This window comes from Rhinopithecus bieti, unplaced genomic scaffold (assembly GCF_001698545.2).
Source record: "Rhinopithecus bieti isolate Rb0 unplaced genomic scaffold, ASM169854v2 scaffold_20150, whole genome shotgun sequence".
Taxonomy (NCBI): Eukaryota; Metazoa; Chordata; class Mammalia; order Primates; family Cercopithecidae; genus Rhinopithecus; species Rhinopithecus bieti.
This window is the reverse complement of record NW_016810565.1, coordinates 3,187,653-3,201,123: the sequence shown is the minus strand read 5'-3', so window position 1 is coordinate 3,201,123 and position 13,471 is coordinate 3,187,653. Positions and strand designations below refer to the sequence as shown.

The following is a 13,471-nucleotide window of genomic DNA, read 5'->3' as shown; positions in this document are numbered from 1 at the left end:
AAAAAAAAAAAAAAAAAAAAAAAAAAGAAAGTTTACAATTTGTGTTGGGCCGCATGCGGGCCACGGGTTAGACAAGCTTGCTCTAGATGGTTCCAGGCCTTCCTGTGTGACCAGCTGACGAGGCGGATGGAGGAGATTCTGCTGCTGCCTCTGCATCAGTCCTGGGAGGAGAGGTCTCATGGAATTAAGGGAAGTGGCTACATTAATATCTGCTGGCGCCCACTTGGTGCCGGGCCCAGCCCCACGTGCCAGGACAGCCGGCAGCTGCGGGCGCTCTGCGCTGGTGGAGGCCTGCAGGTGTCGTGATGTGCTGGTCCCGCTGCTGCTGCGCGGGCATCCCAGACGGGCTGTTGGCATCCGGCTTTCTGCACTGGGCGCTGCCGCCCAAAGAGCTGCTCGTCGACATTTGGGGGAGAGGAAGGGAACATTGGAGGATTCCCAGCTCTTCTGCATGGGGTAAATGGAAGGAGAGGACCCGGCCCATGCCCTTTGGTGGCTCGAAGGCTCTAGACACGGTCGGCCTCCGGGTTCGAACCCCTACTCCGCCTCCTGTTATCTCTGAGACTTCAGCAAGCTACTGCCCTTTCCAAACCTATTCCTGCCCTTTGCATTGCAGAGTTAACCCATCTGGTGGATCTGGCGATGCTGGAGGAAGCCGTTAGACGCCCCAGGCGCGTGGTGAGGCCTCTCCCTCCAGCAGCGGGGCGTGCCCGCAAGTCCGCCCTCTCCAGTGTATGCAACAGTCTAGTGTCTGTCCAGGCTCCCGTTCCACGACTCTGCGATTCCACGGCCGGCACATCCCAGGATTCAGTTTCATGGTTCTGCCCTTTCCTGAGTCAGCTAAAGCGCAGCAGGAACAGGCTCTGTTTGGGGAGAACGTGCTGGCCCAGGTCATCTGTCATTTGTCACACCACTATTGACGCAAGAAAAGCATCAAAACCTTTTTTGTCTTTCTCTTTTTGAGACAGCGTCTCACTCTCGCCTGGGCTGGTGTTGTGTGATCAGGGTTCACCACAGCCTCGACCTCCCAGTGCCCAAGCAATCCTCCCAGCTCAGCCTCCCAAGTGGCTGGGACCGCAGGCCCATGCCTCCATGCCCACCTAATTTTTTGTAGAGACGGGGTTTCACTTTGTTGCCCTAGCTGGGCTCAAGCTTCTGGTCTCAAGGGACCTTCCCTCCTCAGCCTCCCTAAGTGCTAGGATTACAGGCATTAGCCACCGTGCCTGGTCCCTGCCCAAGCGTTTAAAGAAATGTAATTTATTCAGAACCCTTACTGAAGCCTAGAGGCTGCACAGGCCAGGAGAAGTCTTTGAGAGAGGTGCTGTCAGAATGCTCCAGAACAGCATTTCAGATCATAGCTTATATCTAGGTAGTGGAGGTTCAGTGCATGCAAAATCACATCAAAGTCTGGGTACAAGAGTATATCTGTTTATAGGCCGGGCACAGCGGCTCACGCCTATAATCCCAGTACTTTGAGAGGTTGAGGCAGGCGGATCACAAGGTCAGGAGTTTGAGATCAGCTTGGCCAACATGGTGAAACCCTGTCTCTACTAAACATACAAAAATTAGGCTGGGCGCGGTGGCTCATGCCTGTAATCCCAGCGCTTTGGGAGGCCGAGGTAGGCAGATCACAAGGTCAGGAGTTCGAGACCGGCCTGGCCAACATAGTGAAACCCCATCTCCACTAAAAATATAAAAATTAGCTGGGCGTGGTGGCGGGTACCTGTAATCCCAGCTACTTGGGAGGCTGAGGCAGGAGAATCACTTGAAACCCAGAAGGCGGAGGCTGCAGTGAGCCAAGATTGCGCCCCTGCACTCCAGCCTGGGCAAAAGAGCGAAACTCTGTCTAAAAAAAAAAAAATTATATACAAAAATTCTCCAGGTGTGGTGGCACACGCCTATAGTCCTAGCTACTTGGGAGGCTGAGGCAGGAGGATCGCTTGAACCCGGGAGGTGGAAGTTGCAGTGAGCCGAGGTTGTGCTACTGCACTCCAGTCTGAGTGACAAAGTGAGACTCCATCTCAAAAAAAAAAAAAAGAGAAAGAGTACATCTGGTTATAGATTGTAGATTTATAACTACATCAGGTTATAATCAGCACTAACCCCGTCACACATTATCTTATGTGCAGGAAAAGGCAAGGCTAGGGCCATTTATCTTTTAAGGATAGATTGACTCCAGCAAGACACGTGGGCTGTGTGCTCTGTCCAGTTTTGTCCTCAGAGAATCTGAAGAGGCAGAGCTTTGTGAAATTATGTTGGCAAGCAGAACTGAGCACACATGGCTTCTTACACTTGCTACTTTGTCTCACACCGGTTACCCTGGCCCCCTGGTCCCACACTTCTCCTGCTGCTCCTGGCCTCAATGGGTAGGAGGGCCTCTTTGGCCAGCCTGCCTGGCGTCTTGTCACTTGGGTGCCAGCTCCCACTTCGCCAGCATTGCTCTCCAGGGGCCGGTGGGCAGCAGGGCCCCCTCACCTGCCTCTCCTCACCCCAGCCTGGAGAGTCTTGTGGCTCTGTCACCTCCTGCTTCTCCAGCACGCTTTGCCTACATGGAGGATTCTAACTTTCTCCTTTCTCCCCCATCTGTCCTTTTACTCTCAAGGGCTTGGACTTTTGGGGGGAAAAAAAAACAAAAGCCTGAAAGACCAACAGGCACCTTGTACTTTCAGTCCTAGAACCACAGACCAAGCTAGGCTCCTGCGTGAACGGGCAGGAGGAACATGAGATGGAGGGAGAAAATCAGTTAATATAGGCAGTCCCAGCTTTGTATGGGTCCAATCTATATGGACAAGATTTCCTTATCACGGTTTAGTTCAATAACACCAGTTTCCCAGCAACATGCTTCAAGTACCAGTTACCATGGTAAATTACCTGTGAGTAATTGAATAAAATGCAAGCTTTGCTGCCAGCTCTTCAGTCCACAAATCACTGCATCATAAACGACGTTATGATCCATGGTCAATTACATCACTGACCCACAGAGGTGAATGTGTGATAAAGAAATAAAATGTGATAGCCCTGGAGCGAACATTCCAATCAAATATAAGTGAGGTCATAAGAGGAAACAGCTGCGGGAGTGAAGGTGGACGCTGCCACCGGCCAGGGGCTCCAGCAGTGCAGCCAAAGGGGTTGAGTGGGGACTCCAGCAGTGCAGCCAGAGGGGTGGAGTGAGGGCAGCCTGTCCACATAAATAAGGAAACAGCTGAGATGAGAAGGATGATGATGTCCTAGGGAGTGTGATGCCAGCAAAAAAAAAAAAAAAAAAAAAAAACCTCACACAAAAGGAACTCTGGGAGATATTTTGCAACTCTGGAAGTGCAAAGGATAAAATGTGGGAAGCTGATCCAACTAGAAAGGAGCGTGGCAACTCACCAGGGCCCAGAGAAGATGCTTGGCCCTGGCCGGCGTGGTGGCTTATGCCTGTAATCCCAGCACTTTAGGAGGCCGAGGCAGGCAGATCACTTGAGGTCAGGAGTTCCAGACCAGCTTGGCCAACACGGCAAAACCCAGTCTCTACTAAAAATAACAAAAAAAAAAAAAATTTCGCCAGGCATGGCGGCATGCCTCTGTAATCCCAGCTACTCAGGGGGCTGAGGCAGGAGAATCGTTTGAACCTGGGAGGTGGAGGTTGCAGTAAACCAAGATTGTGCCAGTGCACTTCAGCCTGGGTGACAGAGTGAGAGGCCCTGTCCAAAAAAAAAAAAAAAAAAAAAATTATCAGTGTTTCTAATGTTTTAAGTTAGAATGTACTAAATGAATATTTGTTTTACTATTTTTTAAAAAATAGAGACAGGGTCTCTCACCCAGACGGGAATGTAGTGGTGCAATCATGACTCACTGTAACCTCAAATTCCTAGTCTCAAGCAATCCTCCTGCCTCAGCCTCCCAAAGTGCTAGGGCTACCGGCGTGAGCCACCATGCCCAGCCCATAAGGATATTGAAGACTTGAACACTTTCAACCAACATGGCCTAATTGACATTTCTTAGAACATTCCACCCAACAACAGTAGAACACCACCTTCTAAGGTTGGGAGTCAACGCATGGCTGTATTGAAAATCCAAGGAAGACTTGGGCGGGTATAGTGGCTCATGCCTGTAATCCCACCACTCTGGGAGGCTGAGGCAGGAGGATCCTTGAGCCCAGGAATTTGAGAGCAGCCTGAGCAACTTGGCAATACCTCATCTCTACTAAAATAACAACAACAAACAAAATTACCTAGGCATGGTGGCATGTGCCTGTAGTCCCAGCTACTCAGGAGGCTGAGGTGGGAGGATCATTTCAGGGTGGGAGGATCATTTGAGGCTGGGAGGTTGAGGTTGCAGTGAGCCATGATTGTGCCACTGCACTCTAGCTAGGTTGACAAGAGTGAGATCCTGTCTCAAAAAAAAGAAAAGGTCCGGGTGCGGTGGGTCACGCCTGTAATCCCAGCACTTTGGGAGGCCCAGGAGGATGGATCACCTGAGGTCGGGAGTTCGAGACCAGCCTGACCAACACGGAGAAACCTCATTTCTACTAAAATACAAAATTAGCTGGGTACTAATTTTGCACATGCTTATAATTCCAGCTACTCGGGAGGCTGAGGCAGGAAAATCGCTTAAACCCGGGAAGCAGAGGTTGCGGTGAGTGGAGATCGTGCCATTGCACTCCAGCCTGAGCAACAAGAGCGAAACTCCATCTAAAAAAAAAGAAAGAAAGAAAGAAAGAGAAGGGAGGGAGGGAGGAAGGAGAGAGAGAGAGAGAGAGAGAGAAAGGGAAGAAAAGAAAAGAAAAGAAAAGAGAAAAAAGAAATCCAAGGCTAGAGGGGCGCTGAAGAGGGCGTTGATAGAACACAAAGCAGCCAGGGGCTTGGGCCCCTCCAACCTTTAGAGGTCGCAAAGACTGGGATCCAGCAGAGGAGACTGGAGAAGGAACCTTGGTGACGAGGAGGATCTGGAGAGTGCGGCCACCAAAAGCCAGGTGAAGGTGGTATTCAGAGAAGGAGGGAGTGCCGGCTGCATCACTGTGTCCACGGGTCAAGCAAGATGAGGACTGAGAACTGGTCGCTGGATTTGGCCACACGGAAGCCACTGGCGACCTTGCCAAGAGTGCCTGTCCATGAGTGTGGGGATGGGGTGGGAAAGGCAATGCCCACATATGCTTATTCTCAAGGAGTTTTGCTAGAAAGGGCAGCGAGGCAGTGGAAAGGTGCTGGCAGTGGGCTACGGTAGGGCTTCCTTTTTTTCATTTTAAAGAAGGGATAGAATAGCTCCGATAGCAGTGGAAAAAATCTAGGGGGGAGAGAGAACATCTGGGAGCAAGGGAAGAATTTTAGAGGTGATACCCTGAGAGGAGATGGAGCCCAGCACACCCAGGGAGTAGTGGTCCTGGCTGGGGACACCGACAGCTTTTGGTAAGAGAAGGGGCCACACACCACCAGAGGGAAACTTCAGGGCGGTGTCAGAGGTTTTGAGCGTCTGCAGGCAGCCTGGGTTAATCCAGGGGTCAGGAGAGCCAGGTGGGAATTGTCTGCCCAGGTAGAGACAAGATTCACTAACGTCTTCCCCGTGGGCAGTGAGGTGCAGGCTGGCATTTTCGTTCTGGTCATCGTCCTTACTTGTTCTGTGACCCTGGACAAGCAAGCCAGGTGACCTTGGGAAGGTGAGCCTGCTGGGGTCACCAGGATGGATGGGCAGCAGGCTGGGGAGGTGGGCCCTCTACAAGCAGAAGAAAATTCCATGCAACACGTCTTCCTCTGCCACTAGACGGCGCCAAGAGACCGTTCTGTTCTCATGACGCGCTTCAAACTCCAACCGGCTGGGGTCAAAGCCTCCAGGAACCAGATCTGGCTCAAGTCTCACCCTGAAGCTCATTTGACAAGGGATCAAGACAGAAAGGGGTGGATCCTGGAATGAGCCTCCGCAGAAAGCGTCCTGTAGCCCTGCGAACCCTGTGAAGTGCCAGCCTTGCCCTCCAGCAGCACCCTGACAGCCCCAGAGATGTGGCCAGGAAGGTCCTGATCCACAGTGCACCCCGTGTCCTCACGGCCACCGCTAGCGCCCCTTCCTCAAGGTAAGGCATTAGTTCACACCCACCAACCAAGTGCACACTTTGGTCCAGGCCCTGCTGGTGCTAACAAGCCCGAGAAGCTTAGACCTCCCTGCTGTCACAAGTGGGGATGAATGAATGAATGAACGAATGAGCCCAAGATGGAAATTCTTTTTCTTTAAATTATTTATTATTATTATTATTATTAGAGACAGGGTCTCACTCTGTCCTGCAGGCTGGAGTGCAGTAGTGAGATCACAGCTCACTGCAGCCTCGACCTCCACCTCAGCCTTTTGAGTAGCTGGGACCAAGGGTGTGTGCCACCACACCTGGCCCAATGTGGAATTTTCAGGGAGTGGAGGGGAGATCCTGGGCATAGAGCCCAAAAGGGCTGGGGCAGCAGTGGTTCCTCTGAGGGCGTTGGTCCTGCCCGAGGGTTGGGAGAGGGAGAGGAAGGATGGTATGAAACTGGGCACCCGACTTGAAACTTGGACTCGAGGAGACGCTGTGTATGGTATTTTGAAGAGAAGGTGGGAATGGATGGGATCTCATCCATGCAGACAGTTCATCACTGGTTTCCAATAGCATACAAGTGCCCCACCAGCCACTATCATCCCACATCAACCTAGAACGAATTCTCTCTCCAGCTCGCCCTGCCCCCTACCCTGCCCAGAGTCTGTCCGAGCAGACTCTACCACAGACAGGAGAAAGCTGAGGCAGCAGAACAAGAGATGGGAAAGGCCAGGTTTGGGTGAGGGGCCCTACCCCCACCAGGGTCAGCTTGGGGTGTGCTGGAGCCAGAGTCCTGCGCCAGGAGGCAGAAGGAGCACCTCGAAAGAAGCTGCCCACACCCTTCAGCCATGGCACAGCCCAGCCAGCCACCCAGGTAATGCACTTAAAGTGCTCAGCACCCAGGCAGTGTTGACCGCTCTTCTCATTATATATTAAATACAACAAACATCTTTCAAGAACAAAAAGCAAGCATGTTTGGTCCATTTATGAATCCTTGTACACTGATTGTTCAGGTTCCTTCAGTTCCCATCCAGTTAGAAATAACAAACATGTTTCATGTTGAGCCTATTCTACAGGGCGGCAAATCCAGAGCCTGCAGTTTGTTCTCTTGGCCTGGGGCCAGGTTGCAGATGTTTGAGTCCTTTGGATCCCCGAGTGGCTGCGTCTGCCAGCCTGGTGCTGACTCACGGTGCAGCCGGCATGCAGCCTGCCCATCAGCTAGGTCCCTGCGGGTTTCTGAGTCTCCGATGGTGGATGGCCCATTCAGAGTTCACTGACCTGCACCTAATAGAGTTTCCTCTTTGCCCCTGTTTCTACCCCTAAAGTACATGTGAGGGGAAACCCTCTGCATAGTGCCTAGCACGCAGCAAGCACTCAGCGTTCGCTGTCAGTGGTGTGTTATTATTATTCATTACCATTAGGATCATTGCACAAATTCATTGCAGTCGCCTATTTATTTTTTCCGGGAAGATTATTCAGAATTGCTTGGGCACATTACACCAGGTGGACTGATGGAGAGCAGGAAGATGGGGTATTAATCTGTCCCCTCTTTCACATGCTCCTTAAAGACAAGAATCATCTGATTAGTCTCCGTGTTCCAGCAACCCCCTGGGACCCAGCAACCGGTAATTAGGCAAGGAATAAGCTTATTGTATGTTTCACAGTTTTTCAAAGATGATTTGGGAGAATCAGATCATACCATCATCATTCCACCAATCAGGACTCAGCACTCTGACAGTGCACTTTATTGTTAAGAAAAAAACAAAACAAAACAAAAAAAACGCCATTGCTTCCCTCTCTCCACCCAACTTAAGAAAGAAGTTATGAATGTGAACTTTCAAAGGCCAATTACTACCCCTTAGAAGAACCTGCCATCTCTAAACTACAAATATGGGCAGCATGGATTCTATTTTTTTATTATTTTACAAAATTTTTAATTTTAAATATATACAGACATGGGGGTCTCACTATGTTGAGCAGGCTGGTCTTGAACTTCTGACCTCAAGCAATCCTCCCATCTCAGCCTCCCAAAATGCTAGGTTTACAGGCGTGAGCCACCGCACCCAGCTGGGCAGCCTGGATTCTGGCCCTTATGTAGTCATGGTGTAGGGGAGGAGGTGGTGGTGGGTCAGAACTAGGGGGAAACTTGGCGAGCAGGCAACCCAGCCCCTGCCTTGCAGGGACTCAGATACTGAGGCCCACAATGACAGTGCCAGGTCTAGGTGGCTGGAGGAGCACCACAGCTGGAGGTAGCTGTTCTCAGTAGGTCTCCCTCTTGGTCCTCATAGCGACCTTGGGGACAGTGATTTTTGTCATCAGGAACCAGATCCCATCACAGCTTGGTTTTACCTCCAGTGAAGGTGTCATTACTGGCTTAACCTTACACTGCCCTGAAGGCCCCCTCCCCACTTGTCCCTTTCCAGCCTGGCAATGGGACCCTCTGTGCACGCCCCTCATCTCCTCCCCCTCTGAAAAGTATCCTCAATCTCCCTGTCTATATCTAAGAACACATCTGTCGTGCCTATATTTTGGTACCTGATATGTAGTCATTCATTCATTCAGTGAGAGAACATTAATGAGAGGTTAAGAGCTTAGAACAACACCGGGCACAGGCTAAGCGCTCACTAAACGTTAGCTCTCGCCAGTAACATCACTCATTCACTATAAAGTTTCTCTGGTTGTGTGCTATTCGCTGAGTCCACAGCAGTGAAGAAGACAGACACGGCCCTGGACCAACCTCGTGGAGCCAAGTCCGCATCTCTAGAACTCGCAGTGCGGTGGATGCGGGCCCCGCCCAGCGCGGAGACTACAAGTCCCAGAAAGCCGCGCGGCGACATCGCCGGGCCCGCCCCCTGCGCACGCGCGACGCCATGACGCCAAGGCCGTGAGCGAGCGCGGGTGGCTGCGGCGCGCTGCGCCGCGGGCGGGCGGGGCAGCCTGCAGTGGGTGGCCTTAGGGGGCGGAGCGGCTCCGGCTTCCTTAGTCCGCGGGGCTAGCGGACGGTCTGCTTCTGGCGGCTGTTATCTGTCCCTTGCTCACTGTCTCGCTGAGTCGCGGCCGCCTTCTCATCGCTCCTGGAGGGTCCCGAGCGCGGCGCCATGTCGGAGCCCGGGGGCGGCGGCGGCGAGGACGGCTCGGCCGGCCTAGAAGTGTCGGCGGTGCAGAATGTGGCGGACGTGTCGGTGCTGCAGAAGCACCTGCGCAAGCTGGTGCCGCTGCTGCTGGAGGACGGCGGCGAGGCGCCGGCCGCGCTGGAGGCGGCGCTGGAGGAGAAGAGCGCCCTGGAGCAGATGCGCAAGTTCCTTTCGGATCCCCAGGTCCACACGGTGCTGGTGGAGCGCTCCACGCTCAAAGGTGCAGGGCCGCAGAGGGCGGGGTCGCCAGGGCCAAGTCTCGCGGAGGGCAGGGGCTGCCAGGTTCCCCGGGGCCGCAGATGTCCCTGGGATGGGAGGATCCCGGTGGCTGCAGATGACCCCAGGATGGGCAGAGCCCGGCGGCCGCAGACGTCCCTCCGGCCGGGTCACCAGGGCCGCAGACGCCCCGCAGAGGCCGACGCGGCACCCGGGGCTCGCCCTCGCCACACCCACTGCCCGGCCCGGAGCCCCCAGGTCGCCCCGCTCCTCGTCGCGGGGAGGCGAGAGGAGTCCCCGTCTGCCGTCACCTAAAACAATGGGGTCGCTTTGTCTGCTCGGGCCTCTCAAGATGGCCGAGTTGGGTGGAGACAGCGTCTCCCTGGGCTGAGCGCGGGCGAGGCCGCATCCCTGCCTCCAGTGTCACATGAGCTTTTCGGTTTCGATTTGTGTCCAGGCCAAGCGGCCTTCAGGAGGGATGTGTCGGGGGCAGACCTGCGGAGCCGGGGGCAGCCGGGGTTCTGGTTCTGGAGGAGGTCGGGCGGGTGTCCCAGCCTTGCCTTGTGGGGACCAAGAGGCCGAGGCCCACAGAGCGACGGTGCCAGCCCCGGGCCTGCGAGCATCACTGTTGCAGGTAGATGCTTTCACAGCATCCTTGCTGAACGAGTGTATCCTGATTTTACACCTGAGGAAACTGAGGCTCAGGTTAAGTGATTTCACCCAAGGTCACCAGCTAATCCTAGTCCTGAGACTAGACTCAGTATCTCACTTCCCTGTCCACTGCTTGTTTTCACTGATCATACCTCATATTTGTTTAATGCTTCGATGATCCTAATGATAACCCTGTAATATTTGAGTCTAATTTTACAGATTTAAAAAAAAGGTTCAGGTTAGGCTTCTAGCGGGGGGAAGAGGCAAGAGTTAGCGTATTCCAACTGTCTCCTCAAATAATGATCACCCACCAGCAAGATTAAGTTCTTCTAAGTCTGGGGCTTGCCTGCAGGCAGGCTTTCTCATGGATTCATTACAACCACTTTGTAGCCCATTACAACCATTTTGGGTGTGGCATCTCCATCTAAGCTCCCAAGGATGATGTCCAAGGTTAGCTTCTAGGGATTGGAGATTGTCTAAAAATGTTTGCCAACAAGCTTCTTAAAATTTCAAAAAACTATGGTTCTGCCAGTAAGAGAACTTGTACTGTCTGCCCCATCCTTAACACACACTGTGTTTCTGATAGTTTGTTTCTTTCAAAGGCTATTCTTACTCAGAAGATGCTTCCCTGTAGCCTTGGTTTCCTGCCAGAGATTAGCAGAGTGTAAAAGAATATTTTTTTCTGATATCCACATGGAATGTTCAAGGCAAATAAACCATTTGAGCATATTTAGAGTATTAATGTTGTTGAGGGTGGTTTACTGGGATGTTTGGGGTTACGTATTCCTGAGTGGAAGCCATAAGAGTTAAAAAAAAATTAACTCATCTACTTTTTTTTTTTTTCCCCAAAACATACATAGTCATTGTAGAAAATGTAGTATACAGCTAAAGTAAAATCACTGGGAATTGTTTGACCCAGATGTGATCACTGTCAGCATTTTGGTCTATGTGTTTGTGGTCATTTTCAGTGCCTATTCGTTATTTTATTAAAATATATTTTAATCTGCATTTTTAAAGTTAATTGTATTTTGAGTAGCTTGACCATGGCTAATCTTTGATATTTTTATTGCATAGTTTATGTGTTAGAATCAGTGATTTTATTTTAGTTTTTTACCTTGAGTCACCGTTTCTTTTTATGAAAAAAAAATTTAAGTTTTATACTTTGCTTCTAGAGTGATCACCAGTAATTCACTTTTTCCAGGCATCTTAAAATTGGATGTTGCTAAAATTATTGGGGTGGGGGACTATGTTTATGTAGTACACTATTTAGTACAAATTGTCTCTGTGTTTTCTTATGGGTACGTTTTTTTCTTTCAGCAAAACAGATATGCAGGTATCCAAATCTTGGCTCCATAATGACTTGCACTTTTGAAAGTTGACTAAGGAATGAGACTATCTAAAATTGAAATCCTACCTCATTTCTGTATTTATAACAATCCTTGAAGTATTTCTACCAGTTCAACCTGTCTGTAGTTTATTTTTCACTTACAAAAACCTAAGGAAAGATTTTAAAGTTAATCCAGTTTTATGATAGATGGTCTCTTTGTCTTATTAGCAGCCTGGCTACACTAGGACACCTTAGCTATAAGTAGAAACCCGGCACTTCTGGTAGGAGGGCTTTCTTCTCGGTGGCTTTTATGAGTTAGCTTTGGCGTTTGTACATTTAATCAAATATGTGCATCCAGTGGTTAATTACAGTGAAAAGACAGGCTTGCATTAATTTAGAAAACAGAGCTGAATTATTTAAACTGAATAAAGATCACCAACAATGAAGTCATGTAATTTAATGAACAGCAGAAATTACTTTTATTTATTTTATTCCTTCCACTTTTTTTGTGGAAGTATCCAAACACTTGTAATTGAATATGGAAACATTTTTATGTGAAACTATATATATTTTTTATTTGTTTGTTTGTTTTAACTACCCCAGCTAGTGATACACTTTTGTAGTTAAAGTGCAGCATTGAGCTGGGTGCAGTGGCTCACACCTGTAATCCCAGCACTTTGGGAGACCAAGGCAGGAGGATCACTTGAGGCCAGGAGTTCAAGACCAGCCTGGGCAACACAGCAAGACCCCATCTCTACAGAAAATTAAAAAATAAGCCAGGCATGGTGGTACATGCCTGTAGTCCCAGGTACTGGAGAAGATTGCTTGAGCCCAGGAGTTTCACGCTATGGTGAACTAGGATCATACCACGTTGCTCCAGCCTGGGTAACAGAGTGAGACCCTATCTCTAAAATAAATCAAGTACAGCATTCCTCAAAGTATAGAATAAATGTGAACTTAACAACTTATCTTGACACTGAGGAATTGGAGAGTTTGTGGGAAAAGGGGATTGTTAAGTTATAGCTCTCATTTTAAAAAGAGAAACCTTTCTGTAGTTCCTGGCTGGTAGGAAATTATCTTCCTCATCGTGTACTTAACAGTATGGTGACAAAACAGGTGTTCATTAATTAACGAGCCATTTTATGTTAATGATGTTTTTGTAGCATTTTTTGCTTCAAGGACCATTTTTTGGTTGTATATCCCCGTTGGTTGGGTATACTTCAGTTTGCAGCTGATGGAACTGACGTTTCCATGACTTGTCTGTGCTCTCCAGCTTGTTCATGACCTGCCTGGAATCAGGTGCTAGGTTGGTTGGTCTGTATGAGCGTGTGTAGTTTGGGTTGTTTGTTTTTGGTGGGGAGACCGTTTTGTTTTGTTTGAAACAGGGTCTCGCTCTGTCACCCCGGCAGGAGTGCAGTGGCGCAATCATGGCTCATTGCCACCTCGGCCTCCTGGGCTCCCAGTTCATTTTCTCATTTTTTTATGGAGATGAGGTCTCACCATGTTGCCCAGGCTGATCTCGAACTTCTGGGCTCAAGTAATACTTCCACCTCCAGCTGCCAAAGTGGTGGAATTACAGGTGTGAGCCACCACACCCAACTTGTTTGTTTAACACTGCAGTATTTGAGACCTGGAATTTTTTTATTTTGAGACAGGGTCTCACTGTTGTCCAGGTTGGAGTGCAGTGGCACAATCTCAGCTCACCACATCCTCAACCTTTGGTCTCAAGCGATCCACTCATCTCAGCCTCCCTAGTAGCTGGTATACAGGCACACACCACCACGCTTGGCTCATTTTTTATTTTTTGTAAAGGCAGAGTCTCCCCATGTTGCCCAGGCTGGTCTTGAACTCTTGGATTCAAGTGATCCTCCTACCTCAGCCTCCCAAAGTGCCAGAATTACAGGCGTACACCGTGACATCTAGCCTGAGGATTTAATTCTAAAGGGTGAAGAAATGTAATTTAATCAGTGTAATCTCCAACACAACATATCAACATGGTTTCATGCATTTAGAGGAGAAATGTTTTCTGGTTAAGTGGAAAATTGTGCTGATGGCTTCTGCAAGACCTTCTTTATAAAGCAGCCATTTTTTTTTTTTTTTTTTTTT

The 13,471-nt window shown here is 49.9% G+C and overlaps 1 protein-coding gene across 1 annotated transcript in view; it reads left to right on the top strand.

Moving 5' to 3' along the window:
- Positions 1-8,057: 8,057 nt before the first annotated feature.
- The window catches only part of DYNC1H1 (dynein cytoplasmic 1 heavy chain 1), a 96,042-nt gene continuing 90,628 nt past the window's right edge, over positions 8,058-13,471 (top strand). The window contains exon 1 of the mRNA XM_017892252.1: positions 8,058-9,391. Coding sequence (XP_017747741.1) covers positions 9,136-9,391 — 256 coding nt within the window. The 5' untranslated portion in view covers positions 8,058-9,135. The remainder of the gene's footprint in view (positions 9,392-13,471) is intronic.